Source organism: Callithrix jacchus, chromosome 3 (assembly GCF_049354715.1).
Source record: "Callithrix jacchus isolate 240 chromosome 3, calJac240_pri, whole genome shotgun sequence".
NCBI classification, from domain to species: domain Eukaryota; kingdom Metazoa; phylum Chordata; class Mammalia; order Primates; family Cebidae; genus Callithrix; species Callithrix jacchus.
In genome coordinates this window covers 93,813,401-93,834,358 of record NC_133504.1, presented here as the reverse complement: position 1 = coordinate 93,834,358, position 20,958 = coordinate 93,813,401, and the positions used below count along the sequence as shown (strand labels likewise).

The 20,958-nt window shown below is 35.8% G+C and overlaps 1 protein-coding gene and 1 long non-coding RNA gene across 2 annotated transcripts in view; one reads left to right on the top strand and one right to left on the bottom strand.

Moving 5' to 3' along the window:
* Positions 1 to 20,958, top strand: part of LOC144576518 (uncharacterized) — an 803,862-nt gene that overhangs the window by 607,678 nt on the left and 175,226 nt on the right. The window lies entirely within an intron of this gene.
* Positions 1 to 20,958, bottom strand: part of TACR3 (tachykinin receptor 3) — a 114,203-nt gene that overhangs the window by 63,572 nt on the left and 29,673 nt on the right. Inside the window, exon 2 of the mRNA XM_078367883.1 lies at positions 412 to 600. Within this exon, the coding sequence (XP_078224009.1) occupies positions 412 to 600 (189 nt within the window). The remainder of the gene's footprint in view (positions 1 to 411; positions 601 to 20,958) is intronic.

Sequence of the window (20,958 nt, the reverse complement as noted above, 5' to 3'; positions counted from 1 at the left end):
AAATTAGATAACCTATGAGGGTGCTCCTTCCCTTCAGCTACGCTTCTTAAAAGAGCAATCAACACTTTTAGGCTTTGATTTCTTCCTTCTCTCTCATTTCTCAATCAATAGCAACCATGATTTTCTTTGCACATTGCTTTTATCTTTTATCACTTTCTTCAGGAAACTCTCCAGTGCCATCCCACATAGACATCCTCATATTTCCAATTAAAAACCTTAGTAACTGACACAAACTTATTGACCACATACATCATACAGTATTACAGTATTTTTATATGTTTCCTTTTCCAAATAATGTATGAACCCTGGGGGAAATGTCTATGTCTTATTTGTTTGGTTGTCGCTCCTAATCTATAGTTTTATAAGTGTTTGATATACTGAATTGAAAATCATAATAGAAAATTAACTTACGTGAAATGTTGTTTGGGACCTTCTGGCCATTGCACAAAGCAGAGAGTACGACTTGGCAGGACTTTGGTTTTGGAATAAAGACATTGAGGGAAGGCAAGTAGAAATGCTAGAATCCAAATACTTCCAATGGCAATCTTGGTTGCTGTGGCAGACAGTCTGGGTTTTAAGGGATCAATAATAGCCATATACCTATATAAAAACAAACAAAACCATTTTGTTGGTTTTCTTTTTAACAGAGTTTAAAATGGAGTTTCAAAGGTGTTTTGGCAGTTACAGTTACTGCTTTTTTGAAAAACCAGTTGATAAGGACTTTGCTTGAGGAGAGGCAGCATAGAATGGTAATCATGGTATAGTCTAGGAATCAGTCAGATTTAGGTTCAAATTCTATTCTGACACTTGTCTAAACTTTTTGAACCTCAGCTTTATTATTCTTTTTTTAAAATTTTTTATTGCATTTTAGGTTTTGGGGTACATGTGCAGAACATGCAAGACAGTTGCATAGGTACACACATGGCAGTATGTTTTGCTTCCTTTCTCCCCTTCACCCACATTTGGCATTTATCCCCAGGCTATCCCGCCCCAGCTCCCCCACCCCCCACTGGCACTCTCCTTTTCCCCCCAATAGACCCCAGTGTTTAGTACTCCCCTCCCTGTGTCCATGTGTTCTCATTTTTCATCACCCGCCTATGAGTGAGAATATGCAGTATTTCATTTTCTGTTCTTGTGTCAGTTTGCTGAGAATGATGTTCTCCAGATTCATCCATGTCCCTACAAACGACACAAACTCATCATTTCTGATTGCTGCATAATATTCCATGGTGTATGTGTGCCATATTTTCCCAATCCAGTCTATCATCAATGGGCATTTGGGTTGGTTCCAGGTCTTTGCTATTGTAAACAGTGCTGCAATGAACATTCATGTGCATGTGTCCTTATAGTAGAACGATTTATAGTCCTTTGGATATATACGCAGTAATGGGATTGCTGGGTCAAATGGAATTTCTATTTCTAAGGCCTTGAGGAATCACCACACTGTCTTCCACAATGGTTGAACTAATTTACACCCCCACCAACAGTGTAAAAGTGTTCCTTTTTCTCCACATCCTCTCCAGCATCTGTTGTCTCCAGATTTTTTAATGATCACCATTCTAACTGGCGTGAGATGGTATCTCAATGTGGTTTTGATTTGCATCTCTCTGATGACCAGTGACGATGAGCATTTTTTCATATGATTGTTGGCCTCATATATGTCTTCTTTTGTATAGTGTCTGTTCATATCCTTTGCCCATTTTTGAATGGGCTTGTTTGTTTTTTTCCTGTAAATATGTTTGAGTTCTTTGTAAATTCTGGATATCAGCCCTTTGTCAGATGGGTAAACTGCAAAAATTTTTTCCCATTCTGTTGGTTGCCGATCCACTCTAGTGACTGTTTCTTTTGCCGTGCAGAAGCTGTGGAGTTTGATTAGGTCCCATTTGTCTATTTTGGCTTTTGTTGCCAATGCTTTTGGTGTTTTGTTCATGAAGTCCTTGCCTACTCCTATGTCCTGGATGGTTTTGCCTAGATTTCCTTCTAGGGTTTTTATGGTGCCAGGTCTTATGTTTAAGTCTTTAATCCATCTGGAGTTAATTTTAGTGTAAGGTGTCAGGAAGGGGTCCAGTTTCTGCTTTCTGCACATGGCTAGCCAGTTTTCCCAACACCATTTATTAAACAGGGAATCCTTTCCCCATTGCTTGTTTTTGTCAGGTTTATCAAAGATTGTGTGGTTGTAGATATGTTGTGTTGCCTCTGATGCCTCTGTTTTGTTCCATTGGTCTATGTCTCTGTTTTGGTACCAGTACCATGCTGTTTTGATGACTGTAGCCTTGTAGTATAGTTTGAAATCTGGTAGTGTGATGCCTCCTGCTGTGTTCTTTTTACTTAGAATTGACTTGGCTATGCGAGCTCTCTTTTGGTTCCATATGAAGTTCATGGTGTTTTTTTCCAGTTCTGTGAAGAAAGTCAATGGTAGCTTGATGGGCATAGCATTGATTCTGTAAAATTGAAATTAGAACTCCCATCTCTTCAGCTAAAGTGAAGGTCAACAGATATAAGTCAGCAGTCCCCAGCCTTTTTGGTACCAAGGATCAGTTTTATGCAAGATCATTTTTTCCATGGACTGGTGGTGGGTGAGGGATCATTCAAGGATATTACATTTATTGCACACTTTATTTCTGTTATGATTCCATGAGTTTGGACCAATGTGATATCATTGCCACAATCAAGGTACTCAATATAATCCATGACTTTGAAAAATTTCCTCGTGTTCTTATGTGTGTATATTTGGTGTGTGTGTGTGTGTGTGTTTGTGTGTTTATGTGTATCTGTTAAGAACACTTAAGATCTATTCAAGAACAGAAAATCAAACACCGTGTGTTCTCACTCATAGGCGGGTGTTGAACAATGAGACCACATGGACACAGGGAGGGGATCATCACACACTGGGGTCTGTTCAGGGGGGCCAATAAAATAATGATAGAACTCGCCATAATGGAGAATCAGTGGGAGCCCTGAGCTTGTTTTCCTGCAACTAGATGGTCTCATCTGGGATTCATGAGAGACAGTAACAAATCATCAAGCATTAAGTTCTCATAAGGAGTGCGAACCTAGACCCCTCGCATGCGCAGTTCACCATGGGGCTCACTCCTATGAAAATCTAATGTTGCTGACCTGACAGGAGGTGGAGCTCAGGCAGTAATGCAAGCCCTGGGAAATGGTAGTAAATACAGATGAAGCTTCCTAGCTCACCAGCCACCACTCACTTCCTGTTGTGCAGCCTGGTTCCTAACAGGCCAGGAACTGGTACTGGTCCCTGACACCAGGAACTGGGGACCTCTGATATAAGTGAAAGATATTAATGGTTTGACACTGTGCCTAACACGTTAGAATTAATAAATTCTGTTGAATGGAATTGGAAAGGCACTTAATAAGAGCTTACAATACTGGTTTCACAACTCAAAACCTTCATGTATCTTCTGTATGCTTAACTTTTAAAAATATAATTCTAGAGAAATCATATGGATTATACCACATACTTGGCAAAGATGAGAAACTCCTATAAAAGATATGGTCAACAAATCTGTTTAAGAGCAGCAAGAGACAAGTTCAGATTTTCAATGATTAATAAATAAAGTTTGATTGAGGCTATGCTTTCCTATTATACCTCATATTGAATTTATACTGCATCATGAACATCTTCATGGGGCCTATGTGTATAACTACATGTAACCTTGTTGTAACAGAAAAATATATTTGAGTCACTAAAAAGTATACTTAAGGTATACTTAAATATGACTTTTGGATGGCAACTTTCTGGAGAAATTCGGAACTCTGTAAATATGGTAAGTAGAGTCATGCTTTATTAACTTAATACAGTTAGTAATAATATATCTGAAAGAAGCAACTTCCAATTTTGAACTGGATATAGCTTGGCTAATTGCCAAATTCTAGCTAATGTTCAGAAGCAAAAATAATACGTACCAAACAAATTATTTAATAAAACATAATCTTTATATTGTTTCAATTTTATTTTTCATCATTTTATGTACATATATTTTGATTTATGAAAAATTTTCCGAGGGAATACTTTCATCAAAGAATGAATATGGCATAGGCCAAAAATTGTCAACCTTAACAATAAATATTTCAAAATAAGGATATTTTATCAGTATGTTTATAACTTTGCTTCTGTAACTACTGGGCAGAATTAAATATTCAGAAGAGATTGCAAAATTTATCTACATAATATTCTTAATATTAACTATAGCCATGATTTATCTAAAGTAAATAGTCTTAATTCATTATGTATAACAGCTATTAGGTAAACATGAAACTTATATTTAAAAAATAATCATATTTGTCCCTTTGTGACTGGCTTAATTCACTTAATGATTCCACATATATGTGGTATCTAAAAGAGTGAAACTCATGAAAGTATAGAACAGATGATGGTTGCTGGGGGCTCAATGGGTATAAAGTTTTAATAATGCAAGATTAATAAGTTCTAGAGGTCTGCTGTATAAGACAGTTCCTATTGATAGCAAAAAAGTATCATGAACTTTATTATGTGAAAAGAATAGATCTTTTTTTTATTGTACTTTAGGTTCTGGGGTACATGTGCAGATCATGCAGGATTGTTGCATAGGTACACACATGGTAATGTGGTTTGCTGCTTCCACCCCCCCATCACCTACATCTGGCATTTCTTCCCATGTTATCCCTCCCCAACCTCCCCATTGACCCCATGCTGTTCCTCTCTTTGCCCCCCACCATAGACCTCAGTGTGTGATGCTCCCCTCCCTATGTCCATGTGTTCTCATTGTTCAATACCCGCCTATGAGTGAGAACATGAAGTGTTTTATTTTCTGTACTTGAATAGATCTTAAGTGTTCTTAACAGATACACACACACACACACACACACACACACACACACTAAATATACACACATAAGAATACAAGGAAATTTTTCAAAGTGATGGATTATGTTTAGTACCTTGATTGTGGTGATGATATCACATTGGTCCAAACTCATCAAAATGTATACATTAAGTATGTTGAATATGTGCATTTTTTTGTATATCAAGTATACCTCAATAAAGCTTATAAAAAGAGAAAAGAAAAAATAATGATCAAAATGTACCTTAGTTTAGGGAACAATGTGAACTCTACAAAGAAAATAAAATGCATATGTTTAAAATAGAAGACTTTAAAATTCATCTCTTGTGCTTATGTTGGTGAAGATAATAATAGAAAAATTTATTGATCGTTAACCATAACTATGGTACATATTGTATGTAATAGGTTAAATCTATCATATATACTTAATAGCCATAATAATCCAACCACTAGAATAATACTATTACTTCTGTTTTACAAAAAAGTATACTGAGGGTTAAAAGAATTGTTCATAATGATTCAAATAATAATGTAAAAAGCTAGAATTTTAAGCCATTTATGCCAGTCTTCAAAGACAATATAGATATGAATTGTAGCTTTTGAATATTCCATTTATTTTAGGAGAGAAATAAATAAAACTATCTTAGAAGAGAAATACATATATTTCTCATCCACAATATATGTATGTGTTAGATACTTACATATGTGTGTGTGTGTGTGTGTGTGTGTATTAGAGATATCCACCAAAGAATCAGAAGCAGCATTTTGCATTTTTGAATCTAAAAGCCTTAATGTGTAACATTAAAACAAAAGTAAAATAGATAAAGAAATTATATGTGGGCATTTCTGTTCCTGCTCCTGTTGATTATAAGTCACATAGAATACATCTCAATATAGGAATTATTTCTGTGCTGGTGTTTCAAAGCCAAGCACTTGTCAATAAATTTGTCGTACTAAACTATTCCTCAAATTTTATTATAATCTTTTGCTTTGTTGCTTGCTTTGGCAGCTAATGAATGCAATAAGACAGACAGATCTTTTGAGATAAAAAGAAGTGGAATAACACAAGCAGGATTAAAGCCCTGTCCAATTCTTGTAACACAGATAATTCAAAGTAAACTGCAAATCTCATTGATTCTTCTGGCCAGTCAAATCTAATCTAATGATAGAGAAATTATTTTCTGAAATAATTTCTCCCTGTCAGAAATTAATTTCTAACAGGTGGAATATTGTTTTATTTTAATTATATGTAAATAATCAATTCATGTTCTCATGAACATTTTAGTGATAGTAGAGATATTGAAACTTCTGACAAATCGTTTTGTCTTAGCTGGTCTGATCCATGATTCGTTTATTTAATAAAACATTTGTTGAATGCCTACTATGGTATTCTAAACACTATTGATCCAACACTGGGCTGAAATGGTTTTCTGTGAAGTAGAAAAATACTTCACAAATTGTGAAGTCCATACCATTTGTGAAGCAGACAAATACTAATCAAGTAATCTCTACAATAAATGTAAATTACATATTCGACAATTATTTCAAAAGTAAGGCCAAGTGTATAAGTCATTCTTTTTTTTTAATTGCAATTTAGGTTTTGGGGTACATGTGCAGAACATGCAAGATAGTTGTATAGGTACACACGTGGTAGTGTGTTTTGCTGCCTTCCTCCCCTTCACCTACATTTGGCTTTTCTCCCCAGGCTATCCCTTCCCTGCTCCCCCTGCCACTGTCCCTCCCCTATTCCCTCCAACAGACCCCAGTGTGTAGTACTCCCTTCTCTGTGTCCATGTGTCCTCATTTTTCATCACCCGCCTATGAGCGAGAATATGCGGTATTTCATTTTCTGTTCTTGTGTCAGTTTGCTGAGAATGATGTTCTCCAGATTCATCCATGTCCCTACAAAGGACACGAACTCATCATTTTTGATTGCTGCATAATATTCCATGGTGTATATGTGCCACATTTTCCCAGTCCAGTCTATCATCGATGAGCATTTGGGTTGGTTCCAGGTCTTTGCTATTGTAAACAGTGCTGCAATGAACATTCGTGTACATGTGTCCTTATAGTAGAACAATTTATATGTCCTTTGGATATATACCCAGTAATAGGATTGCTGGCTCAAATGGAATTTCTGTTTCTAAGGCCTTGAGGAATCACCACACTGTCTTCCACAATCGTTGAACTAATTCACACTCTCACCAGCAGTGTAGATGTGTTCCTATTTCTACACATCCTCTCCAGCATCTGTAGTCTCCAGATTTTTTAATGATCACCATTCTAACTGGCGTGAGATGGTATCTCAATGTGGTTTTGATTTGCATCTCTCTAATGACCAGTGATGATGAGCATTTTTTCATATGTTTGTTGGCCTTCTTTTGTAAAGTGTCTGTTCATATCCTTTGCCCATTTTGAATGGGCTTGTTTGCTTCTTATAATGACTTTAAGAAAAGTCATCATTCTTTTGAATGATGAGGGTTGCAAAGATTTTTGGGAGAATGACGAGGGTTGCAAAGATTTCTGGGAGCAGAAGAGTGAGGGTTGCAAAGATTTCTGGGAGGATGAACAGCATATGAAAAACTCTTATGTTAATGGTGGTTTCTTTTGTTTTTCTCTTTTGAGGCAGAGTCTCGCTCTGTCACCCAGGCTAGAGTGCAGTGGCATGATCTCGGCTCACTACAACCTCTGCCTCCTGGGATAAGCAATTCTCCTGTCTCTGCCTCCAGAGTAGCTGGGACTACAGCATACTACAAACATTCTCTGGACCTTGAGAAGAAATGATTAGATTTGAGATATAATTTCACCCAAATAATTGTCAGTACTTTATTCCTTTAAATAAAAAATATATTTTATGTGATCACATTAGCTTTTCCAAAGTTTTTTGCTGAGCTTCACATCACCATTTTCCCTTCACCAGAGTCTTAAAGACATTAGAATCTCCTTAGTGGGATTATTTCTTAAGTAATAGCTAAGAGCTTATTCTTCAGTTTTCATATTAGCATACCACCTAAACATGTTTTAAAGTCACTTTTTATTATCTTTTATAGAAGCTGAAATTCTCAGAAGCCTCTATTGGAAGCTCATAGTTTTAGAGCTACTCTTAACAGTTTTCGTTCCACTCTAATACTAGGCCACGTTGCTTTACCACATGCTTTTTTCTTGTATAATGGAGAAGGTCTTTTATGTTTGCTTATTGTCTTTTGAAAAGTAGATATTTTGGATATAACTTTTGTTTGCCTGCTGTCCATAAGTACGCCTTTTCAATTTTGTAATTGCTATTTGTATCTACTATAACTCTTCCTTTTGTTGGCGTTTTTATTAAGATGTTTCTGTATTTTTATGTGCTTTTACATATTTTCAAATTTTGCAATGAAGACAGAGTGGAGCCTTCAGATGTTTATCTAACTGTAGATACTATGCCAAAAATAACTTGCCTAAAATGATATGACTTTTACTGCCTTCCAGTCAATTTTCTCCTGGTAATAGTAGAATATGTTCTAGTATGTTAAGTCCCAAATATAAAATGTGATGTGCCTACTCTCTATGGAAAATGAAGATTAATTGCAACAGCTGCTCATGACCCATAAAGTTTCAAATTCTGGCCTTCAGTGCTAGGGTATTTTCTGCTTTGACAAATCGTTTGAGAGGTAAATGACCTTTGTCAAAATTACATTTTCTAGATACATTTTATTTTGCTATTTTTTTCATAACTGTCTTTTCTATTCTTTTTTTTTTTTTTTTTTTTTTTTGATGGGCGCTTACTCTGTTGCCAAGGCTGGAGTGCAGAGGTGTGATCATAGCTCACTGCAAACTCCAACTCTTGGCTCAGGTGATATTTTTGCCTTAGCCGTCTGAGTAACTGGGACTACAGGTGCATGTCTGGCTAGTTTTCTTTTTCTTTCTGTATTTCTGGTAGGGCTGAGGATTTTCCATGCTGCCCAGTTTGGTCTCGAATTCCTGGGTTCAAGTGTTCTATCCACCTTGGTCTCCCAAAGTACTGGGGTTATAGGTGTGAACCACCAAACTTGGCTCATAACTGTCTTAGACAAACTTAAGAATAAACAAATCAATCAGTTGATTACAAATGTTGTCTTAATACATTTCAAAGTGAATGAGCTTTCATTAAAATAAACCTATATTTGCTGACAGTCATATGAATATATACATATAATAAATAGGATATTATCTGTCAAGAAACAAATCACTTGTTCATCTGGGTGATAGAGGCCCCGTCAAATTCTTTGATTTTTATAAGTAAAATATATATACTGATATTTGAAGGAAATTATATTTAAAACAGCTTCAGAATAGTGCAAGTATTTGTTTCTATGTTATAGACTTTCAGTTTAAAGCTGGAATTTGGCTTATCTACTCATTTATGTATTTATTTTAAACAATTTCTTGAATACCAACTATCTTCTGGGATTTTGTTATCTTCTTTGGCAATATTGATGAAGAAAATAGAAGTAGCTCCTGCCCTTGTGGAGTTCAGAGTCTAATGCAGAAGAAATGTATTACTCAAGTAGTCACAAAATCGATTAGAAATTATCACACAAATGTCCCTTGAAGTGACGTTGCGTCATGGGTATTTGGTTAAATGTTCCGTGGGGCTTTAGTGTAGTGGCTTTTGTGCTCGGTACCATACCCCATGATTTTTAGTTACCAATCTGACTTTTATGGTTCCCTCTATCGCTATTCTTCAATTGTATAAAATATACATATGCTTTCCAAAAGAAATTCCTTTATAGAAAGCATTTCAGATTTCAAAATTCTATTGAACTTAGAGGTTTATGAGGGAGGAGAGTACACTGCCATTCTTTGTTCTGATGTTTGTCCTTGAATTTGTGCTCTTTGTAATGTTACCGAATTTTCTAAAACCCTACATACATCATGAGTGAATCTCACGGTGGGTAAACTTGTGAAGTTTAACCCCGTCCCTGACTTCCTCATATAACTGTATTTCTAGCTCAATCTTTTGGAAATGCTGGTGAATAAAAATTTCCCCATTGTGTACAGTGTGATATAAAGATATGTACAAGTAATTATAAAGCATAAAATAGAGAATTTGACCTCATTGTGGTTATAGGTTGACACAGTGGTGAAGACATTAGGTGTAACTTCCACAAGAAAACAAAATTAAAATTAGAAAAATAAGTTGGGGCTGATTTAGGGAGAAGGTGGGGATGAGAACAGAAAGTTGAACAGCGAAGTCTTGAGGCAGGAGAAAGCGCGTTTGGGGAACTAAGGAAGGCCAGTTCCACAGGATACAGGACAGGGAAAAACCAGAAGTGGCGCTGAATAAAGCTAGAGATGTAGGTATTAAACATGACTTCATTAATATATTGATTACAAATATAAATTTTATATTTTAACAATAAAAGTAATAATTGCTAATGTATGAATGCTTAGGTGCCACACACTCTTCTAAGTACTTTACGTGTAAGTAATTTAATATTAAATTTTTAATTATTTATATAAATAACACAAAATGATGTGTATAAAAATGCTTCATCAGTAGAGAATATTACATAAAACAATGTCTACTCAAAATTTCAGGTATAGATTTAGACATAGTTCTCTATAGTGGCAATATAAAACTTGCTCAATTTTTGCTGCTTATACTATCTTTGTAGCAAGTAGTTTTAAAATCAGAACATAATTGATTATTTCACCCATGAGATATAAAATTCTCAATCACTTTTTCAAAGTCCAGTTTACTGACATTTTGTATTACCTCTATATTGTCTCAGAAAACCACTTCCATAAGTAATTTCAAAAGAGTTGCTTCACAAAATCACTTCAGTGTAATCAATTACATGCTAAAAACTTTGAGTTCAGGTAGGGGGTGGTGGTTCATGCCTGTAATCACACCACTTTGGGAGGCTGAGATGGATGTATCACCTGAGGTCAGAAGTTTGAGACCAGCCTGGCTGACATGTTGAAACCCCGTCTCTGCTAAAAATACAAAAATTAGCTGAGCATCATGGCACATGCCTGTAATCCCAGTTACTCAGGAGGCTGAGGCGGGAGAATCACTTGAATTCAGGATGTGAGGTTTCAGTGAGCCAGGATCGCTCCCATTGCTCTCTAGCTTGGGCACAGAGTGAAACTCTGTTTCAAAAGAAAAAACCCCAAAAAACTTTGAGCTCAAATATTTGTAGTTCCCACATATAGTTACTAAAGAGGATAGGGCAAAGAAAGTACAGTTACTAAGTTCAAAAATACAATTGATAGAAGAAATATCAATTGATAAGTTCAGTATCACAATAGGGCAGTTTATAGCTAATAATAAATTTATTGTATATTTCTTAATAACTAAAAGACTAGGATTAGAATGTTTCTAACACAAAAGAATGCTAACTGCTTGAGGTGATGGATACTTCAGTAACTCTGATTTTATCATTACACAGTGCATGCTTTTATCATAATATTACATGTGCCCCATGAATATGTACACCTATTATGCATTTGTAATAATGTAAAAATACTGGTACACTAAAAGACCACACTTTACCTCTTGTGTTACATGAATGTAAGAAATCTGCACTTCTAACCCACCCAAAGATGTAAAACATTTGAAAGAAATAAAAAATACTGAAACAAATTTTACAAAAACAACTTCATTGAGAGTTTAATTCCCTATGAAAACACATTTGGACTCTTAGCCAATTATTATTATTTCTTTTTGAGATGGAGTCTCTGTCACCCAGGCTGGAGTGCAGTGGTGTGGTCTCGGATTATTGCAACCCCTGCCTCTTGGTCTCAAGTGATCCTCCCACCTCAGTCTTCTGAGTAGCTGGGACCACAAGTGTGTACCACCACCCTCGGCTATTTTTTGTATTTTTATTATAGATAGTGTGATTTCACCATGTTTTCCAGGCTAGTCTTGAACTCCTGAACTCAAGGGATGAGCTTGCCTCAGTCTTCCAAATTGGTCAGCCTATGTTTCCACTGCACTATGTATAGTCTATCAAGTGTACGATAGCATTATGTCTAAACAATGTACATAGCTGAATTAAAAATTACTTACTGATAAAAACCACTAATGAGCATCTGATCCTTCAGCAAGTCATAATCATTTGCTGGTGAAGATTCTTGCCTCAATGTTGGTAGCTGCTGACTGATCAGGGTGGTGGCTGCTGAGAGTTGAGGTGGCTGTTGCAATTTTTGTTTGCATGTAATAATGCTTAAATTTTTTATTTTATTTTAATCTTTTTTTCTTTTTTATTACATTTTAGGTTTTGGGGTACATGTGCAGAACGTGCATAATAGTTGCATAGGTACACACATGGCAGTGTGTTTTAATCTTTAATTGTTTTGAGTACATAACAGTTATATTGGCTGGGTATGGTGGCTCATGCCTGTAATCCCAGCACTTTGGGAGGCTGAGGTGGGCAGGTCACCTGATGTCAGACCAGCCATTCGAGAACAATCTGGCCAATATGGTGAAGCCCTATCTCCATTAAAAATAAAGAAAATTAATGGGCGTGGTGGCATGTGCTATAATCCCAGCTACTCTGGAGGCCGAAGCAGGAGAATTGCTTGAACTCAGGAGGTGAAGGTTGCAGTGAGCCGAGATTGTACCACTGCATTCCAACCTGGGTGACAGAGCGAGACTCCTTCTCAAAAAAAAAAAAAAAAATAGTTGAATGTATTTATGAGGTACATGTGATATTCTGATACAATCATACAATGTGTAATGATCTGATCAAGGTAATTAGGATTTCCATCAGCTCAAGGATTTATCATTTCTTTGTGTTGGAAACATTCCAAATCCACTCCTCTAGTTATTTTGGAATACACAATATATTATTTTTAATTCAAAGTATGAGTGAGAATATACAATATCTGTGTTTCTGTGCTTGGCTTATTTCACTTAACACTAATATACTTCAGTACCATTCATATTGTTGCAAATGACAGGATTTCATTCTTTTATGGCTGAATAGTATTCCATTATGCATCTATTATTAAAAGTAATGGCAAAAACCACAATTACTTTTGAACCAACCTAATATACTGCATTTTCTCTATCCATTCATCCATTGATGAACAGTTAAGTGGTTTGTATATCATGGCTATTGTGAATAGTGCTACAATAAACATGGGATTGTAGATACTCTTTCAGTATACTGATTTCCTCTTTTAAAAAATGTATATCTAGCATTGGGCTTGCTGGATGATTTGATATTTCTATTTTATTTTTTTGAGGAACTTCCATACTGTTTTCTATAGTGGCTGTACTAATTTACAGTCCAGCAGTTCATGAGCATTCCCGTTTGTCTGCATCCTCATCAGCATCTATTACTCTTTGTCTTTTTGATATAAGCTATTTTAACTGAGGTGACATGATATCTCATTGTGGCTTTAATTTGCATTTCTCTGATAATTAGTGATGCAGAGCCTTAAAAAATATTCTTGATGATTTGTATATTCTCTATTAAGAGATGTCTGTTCAGGTCTTTTGCCTATTTAAAAAAATGGGGCAAGGATTCCATGTTTAACAAATGGTGTTGGGAAAACTGGCTAGCCATGTGCAGAAAGCAGAAACTGGACCCCTTCCTGACACCTTACACTAAAATTAACTCCAGATGGATTAAAGACTTAAACATAAGACCTGGCACCATAAAAACCCTAGAAGGAAATCTAGGCAAAACTATCCAGGACATAGGAGTAGGCAAGGACTTCATGAACAAAACACCAAGAGCATTGGCAACAAAAGCCAAAATAGACAAATGGGACCTAATGAAACTCCACAGCTTCTGCACGGCAAAAGAAACAGTCACTAGAGTGGATCGGCAACCAACAGAATGGGAAAAAATTTTCGCAGTCTACCCATCTGACAAAGGGCTGATATCCAGAATTTACAAACAACTCAAGCAGATTTACAGGAAAAAAACAAACAAGCCCATTCAAAAGTGGGCAAAGGATATGAACAGATACTTTACGAAAGAAGACATATATGAGGCCAACAATCATATGAAAAAATGCTCATCGTCACTGGTCATCAGAGAGATGCAAATCAAAACCACATTGAGATACCATCTCACGCCAGTTAGAATGGCGATCATTAAAAAATCTGGAGACAACAGATGCTGGAGAGGATGTGGAGAAAAAGGAACACTTTTACACTGTTGGTGGGAGTGTAAATTAGTTCAACCATTGTGGAAGACAGTGTGGCGATTCCTCAAGGCCTTAGAAATAGAAATTCCATTTGACCCAGCAATCCCATTACTGGGTATATATCCAAAAGACTATAAATCGTTCTACTATAAGGACACATGTACACGAATGTTCATTGCAGCACTGTTTACAATAGCAAAGACCTGGAATCAACCCAAATGCCCATTGATAATAGACTGGATTGGAAAAATGTGGCACATATACACCATGGAATATTATGCAGCAATCAGAAATGATGAGTTCGTGTCGTTTGTAGGGACATGGATGAATCTGGAAAACATCATCCTCAGCAAACTGACACAAGAACAGAAAATGAAACACCGCATATTCTCACTCATAGGTGGGTGATGAAAAATGAGAACACATGGACACAGAAAGGGGAGTACTAAACACTGGGGTCTATTGGGGGGAAAAGGGGAGGGCCAGTGGGAGGGGGAGGTGGGGAGGGATAGCCTGGGGAGAAATGCCAAATGTGGGTGAAGGGGAGAAGAAAAGCAAAGCACACTGCCATGTGTGTACCTACGCAACTGTCTTGCATGCTCTGCTCATGTACCCCAAAACCTATAATCCAATAAAAAATTAAAAAAAAAAAAAAAAAAAATGGGATTATTTGTTTTTCTATTGAGGTATTTGAATTGCTTATATATTATGGTTCCTAATTCCTTGTCACTTGAATACTTTGCATATATTTCCTCCTGTTGTTTCCTTTGCTATACAGAAGCTTTCTTTCACAGGTGTGATCCCATGTATGGATTTTTTTTTTTGATTGCCTGTGCTGTTTGAGGTCTAATTCCAGAAATCTCTGGTAAGACCAAAGTCCTAAAGTTTTTCCACAATGTTTTCTAATGGTAGTTTCATAATTTAGGTCATATATTTAAGTTGTTTTTTGTTGTTGTTGTTGTTGGAGATGGAGTCTTGCTCTGTCACCAGGCTCAAGTGCAGTGGTGCAATTTTGGCTCAGCAACCTCTGCCTTACAGGTTCAAGCAATTCCCCTGCCTCAGCCTCCCGAGTAGCTGGGACTACAGGCATGTGGTATCATACCAGGCTAGTTATTTTGTATTTTAGTAGAGACAGGTTTTCACCATGTTGGCCAGGATGTTCTTGCTCTCCTGACCTGAGGTGATCCACCTGCCTCGGCCTCCCAAAGTGCTGGGACTGCAGGTGTGAGCCACTGCATCTGGCGGTCTTTAATTTTTACTTGATTTTTGTATATGGTGAGAGATAGAGGTCTAGTTTTATTCTGCGTAATGAATATCCAGTTTTCCCAAAACCATTTGTTAAATAGTCATTTCTTGTCAAACTTGTCATTTCCCCAATGTGTGTTCCTGGCACCTTTGTTGAAAATGAGTTGGTTGCAAATGTATGAATTTTTTTCTTGGTTCTCTATTCTGTTCCATTGGTCTATGTGTCTGTTTTTATGCCAGCACCATACTATTTTGGTAATTACAAATTTGCAGTATAATTTGAAGTCAAGTAATGTAATGCTTCAAGTTTTTTATTTCTCAGAATTATTTGAGCTATTTGGGATCTTCTACAACTTTTAGGACTTAAAAAAATTTCTGCAAAGAATGTCATTGGTATTTTGCCGCATATTCTCACTCATAGGCGGGTGATGAAAAATGAGAACACATGGACACAGGGAGGGGAGTACTAAACACTGGGAACTATTGTGGGGGAAAGGGGAGGACCAGTGGGAGGGGGAGCTGAGGAGGGATAGCCTGGGGAGAAATGCCAAATGTGGGTGAAGGGGAGAAAGGAAGCAAAACACACTGCCATGTGTGTACCTATGCAACTGTCTTGCATGTTCTGCACATGTACCCCAAAACCTAAAATGCAATAAAAAATAAAATAAAAAAAAGAATGTCATTGGTATTTTGATGGGGAATTGCATTGAGTCTGTACATTTCTTGGGGTAGTATAGACATTTTAACAATATTAAGTCTGGCAGGCTGTGAACATAAAATACCTTCTGATTTTTGGTGTCCTCTTTAATTTCTTTCATCAACATGGAGATCTTTTGCTTCTTTGGTTAAGTTTATTCCTGGGTATTTTATTTTATTTGTTGCAATTATGAATAGGATTGCTCTCTTGATTTCCTTTTCAGATGTTCACTGTTGGCATATAGGAATGCTACTGATATTTGTATGTTGATTTTGTATTGTCCAACTTTATTAAACTCATTTATCGGTTCTAATAGCTTTCTTTTTGGTGGAGACTTTAAGTTTTTAAATATAAGATCATATTGTTTGCAAACAAGAATAATTTGACTTCTTTCTTTCCAATGTGGATGTGCTTCATTTCTTTCTCTTGTCTACTCTGGCAATGACTTCCAGTACCATATTGAATAAAAATGGTCAAAATGGACATCCTTGTCTTGTTCCAGATCTTAGAGAAAAGGCTGTAGGAGTGTTATATATGACCTTTATTGTATTGAGGTATACATCTTTTATACCCATTTTGATGGCAATTTTTATTCATGAAATGACATAGAATTTTACCAAATGCTTTTATAGTATCTGTTTTTTGGTCTTCCATTCTGTAGATGTAGTGTGTTGTTTATGGATTTGCTATGAATCCCACCCGATCATGATGAATGATCTTTTTAATGTGTTGTTGAATTTGGTTTGCTAGTATTTTGTTGAGAATTTTTTCATATGTATTAATCAATATTGGTCTATAGTTTTTAATTATTTTTTTTCTTGTTGTTTTGTCTCTGTCTGGTTTTGGTATCAGGGTAATGCTGACCTAGAGAATGAATTTGAAAGTATTCCTTCTTCCTAATATTTTTGGAATAATTTGAGTAGAATTGGTGTTTGTTTTTCTTTAAATGTTTGGCAGAATTAACCATTGAAACCATCAAGTCCTGGGCTCTTCCTTGATAGGAGACTTTTCATTACTGGCTCTATACATTGCATGTTATTGGCCTATTTGGGTTTTTCATTTCTTTATGGTTCAATCTTAGGAGGTTCCACCGATTCAATAATTTATCCTTTTCTTCTACGCTTTCCAATGTATTGGCATATTGTTGCACAATAGTAGTCTCTAATGATACTTTAAATTTTTGAGCTATCAATTGTAATATCTCATTTTTTAACTCTCATTTTATTTATTTATATTTTCTCTCCTTTCTTCTTAGTCTGGCTAAAGGTTTGTCAATTTGGGTTGTCTTTTCAAAAAAGCAACTTTTCATTGTATTGATCTTTTGCATTTTTAAATCAATATTGTTTATTTCTGTTCTGATCTTTATTATTTCTTTTCTTCTACTAAATTTGGGTTTAGTTTTCTCTTGCTTTTCTTGTTCCTTGATGTGAATTGTCAGATTCTTTTTTGAAGTCTTCTACTTTTTTTATACAAGTCCTTATTGTTATAAACTTCCCTCTTGGTTCTGCTTTTGCTGTATCCCAGGCAGGTTTTTAAAAATAAGAAAATAATGAAGTTTACCACATCAATGAACTCTTCCTTTCACAAAAGCTTTCACTGTAGAATCCAATGCTGTTTGATAGCATTTTACCCACAGTAGAATGTCTTTCAAAATTTAAGGCAATACTCTCAAATTCTGCTGCTGCTTTATCAGCTCAGTTTGTATAATATTCTATATTGTTTGTTATAATTTCAGCAATATTTACAGTATCTTGCCCAGAATTAGAGTCAATTTCAATAAACCACTTTCTTTGTTCATGCATAAGAAGCAGCTCCTCAATTTAAAGTTTGATAATGATATTGTTGCAGTTCAGTCACATCTTTAGGCTCCACATTTTGTTCTTCTGCTCTTTCCACCACATCTGTGGTTAGTTACTTCACTGAAGTTTTGAACTCCTCAAAGTCATCCATGATATTCTTAATGCCATCTAAAATGATGACTCTTTTCCAGAAGATTTTCGATTTACTTTTCCTCTAGATTCATCAGAGGAATCACTATGGCAGCGATTGCTTTACAAAATAAATTTCTGAAATAAAAAGACTTGAAAGTCTAGATTACTCTTTGATTCTATAAAAGAAACAGATGCTGCAGAATGAATGTTGTGTCAGTAGGAATGGAAACAATATTAATCTCATATATTTCCATTAGAGCTCTTGGGTTACTAGGTGTATAGCCAATGAGCAGTGATATGTTGAAAGGGATCTTCCTTTCTGAACACCAAATCCCAACAGTGGATTTAAAATATTCATTAAACTATGCCATGAACAAATGTATCATTGTCCATGCTTTGTTGTTCATTTTATATAGTACTGTCAGAGTAGACAGCATAATTTTTAACAGCCCTAAGAGTTTTAGAATGGCAAATGAGCACTGGCTTAACTTCAAATCACCAGCTGCATTAACCCTTAGTAACAGAGTCAGCCTGTCATTTGAAGACTTGAAGTCAGGCATTGACTTATCCTCTCTAGTTATGAAAGTCCTAGATGGCATCCTTTTACAATGTAAGGCTGTTTTGTCTACATTGAGAATCTGTTCTTTAATATGGCTACCTCATCAATGATTTTAACTAGGTCCTTTAGATAACCTGCTGCAGCTTCTCCAGCAGCACTTGCTGCTTTGTCTTGTGCTTTTATGTTATAGAGATGGCTTCCTTCCTTAAACCTCATAAACCAAACTGCTGGCTTACAATTTTCTTCTGCAACTTTTTCAACTCTTTGAGCGTTTATAGTATTGAAAAGTGCTAGGTCCTTGCTCTGGATTAGGCTTTGGCTTAGGAATATTGTGGCTTGTTTGATCTTATATTCAGATCACTTAAACTTTCTTTATGTCAGCAATAAGGCTGTTTTTTAATCATTCATGTGTTCACTGGAATAGCACTTTTAATTTCCATCAATAACTTTTACTTTCCATTTACAACTTGGCTGTTTGGTGTAAGAGGACTAGCTCTCAGCCTGTTTTGGCTTTTGATATGTCTTCCTCATGAAGCTTAAGCATTTCTAGCTTAACTCACTCAGATAGTGAGTGACATGTTACTCTTTCTTTCATTTTGACACTTAGAGGACATTGTATGGTTATTAATTGATCTAATTTCAACATTGTTATGTCTTAGGGAGTAAAGAGTCTCAAGGAGAAGAAGAGAGATAGAGCAGGTGGAGCAGTCAGAACATATACATTTGTTGATAAACTTCACTTTCTTACATGGGTGTGGTTTTTGAAGCTCCAAAACAATTAGCAGAGTAACATCAAAGATCATAGGTCACCAGAACAGATTTAATAAGTAAAAAGTTTAAAATATTGTTAATATTACCAAAATGTTACACGAAGACATGAAATGACACATGCTATCAAAAAATAGGCACAAATAGTTTTGCCCAATGCAGAATTGTAACAAACTAATTTGTTAAAAAAAAAACCACCACAATATCTGCAAGGTGTAACAAAGCATAGTGAGATAAAACGATGTATGCCTGTATGTGTTAGGTTGAAATTCACCTATAATATTTCTAGTGGTCAGTGCTTTATAGAGATAACACACAACACTATATGTAATTGGCTATACATGATATTCTAGTTAGACTGTAAGCTAGATATGATTTTCCAAATGTGTATGACATCATTTAATTTCATTTTTATAAGAGGATGAGGTTTTAGATAAAAAGAGTGTAAAAGGTGGCTTAAACATGGAGGAGATAGAAAGAATAAGAGTGAAAGAAACCCCTGGGTAGGAGCAATAGACGTATTGTGTATCAGTTAAGGTAAAGGAAGTGAAACCTTTTAGCCTTGAAAAGATATAGAACACTTGGCAGCTTTAGTTAAATATATGAAAGGCTGTAGTGAAGAATAGATATCAAAAACAGTGTTAGAACACTTTATGAGTAAAAACTAAGACTACACTGTTTCTGTGAGAAAAATGACTCACCGCTGTGTAGCGCACAGTGAATTTTCTACAGTGCTGTTAGGGGTTTTTCTGTTTGTTTTTGTTTTTGTTTTCTCTGTTGTTGTGGGCCCTCAGGAAGAGTGAGTAACCATTTATTACATGAATTAAAGAACTATAAGCTACCAGATAAAATGTGGAAATAGATGGAAGTAGTCTCCCTCACAACTTTGAGATTCTAGTTTTAAGCAGAAGGAGCTTGTCTTAAAGCTGACTAATCATAGTTCCAGGCTCTTATGTTCATAATTCAACTGATGAGGGCAAGTAAAGCTACATGTTTTAACTAGCACTACAAGGTATTAGTTTTGGCAGGCATTTTTCTTAACTAATACCAACATTAAAATTCTGTGAAAATAGATGTAAACTATTTTATATCTACCCTCCAAAAGTCTGAATGGCTTCAGAAGAATTCCTACTATACTGATATAAAAATATAGGTGTTTTTTCACTCAGGAAAAATGAATGCTTTTTGTGCATCCTTATTCTAAATATTATTCATAGGAATGCAGAGTTATTCTAAAATACCCCCTTTTTTTCTCACTTCCTTTGCACTGTTGAAGTCTTATTCATCCAGTTTCTGACATCACCACATCTGTCCTTTCCCTCTTTTCTAACTATCAATGCCTGGATTATTGGAACATTCTCATAATGAGTTTCCCTGCTGTGGCTCTTTCTTTGCTTTCTTCACAATGTCTCCAAAGTTATCTTTAAAAATATTTTTCTGCCTCTTCATTTTCTAGAAGATTAACTGCAATGTTGCCCATGTTTTACAACAGTGATACTAGATATCTTATATTTTCCCCTAAACATACTACATTGTGTTAGTCAAAGTTTTGGGGAAAATAGATGACATGCAAAAATGGGCAAACTGAAGAGAGTTTAATAAAGAGGCCATTTACAAAGTTATGGGCGAAGTTCAAAGAAATTGATGTGGAATGAATGTTATCCAGGACTAGCAATGCCAGGGAGTGGGTACCCCAATTCTCCAGGCCTGAAGGATAAAAGTATCGTAGAATCTGAAATGAAGATGTAAAGCTTAGTAGATAAACACCCAATAAGAGATATGGTTACA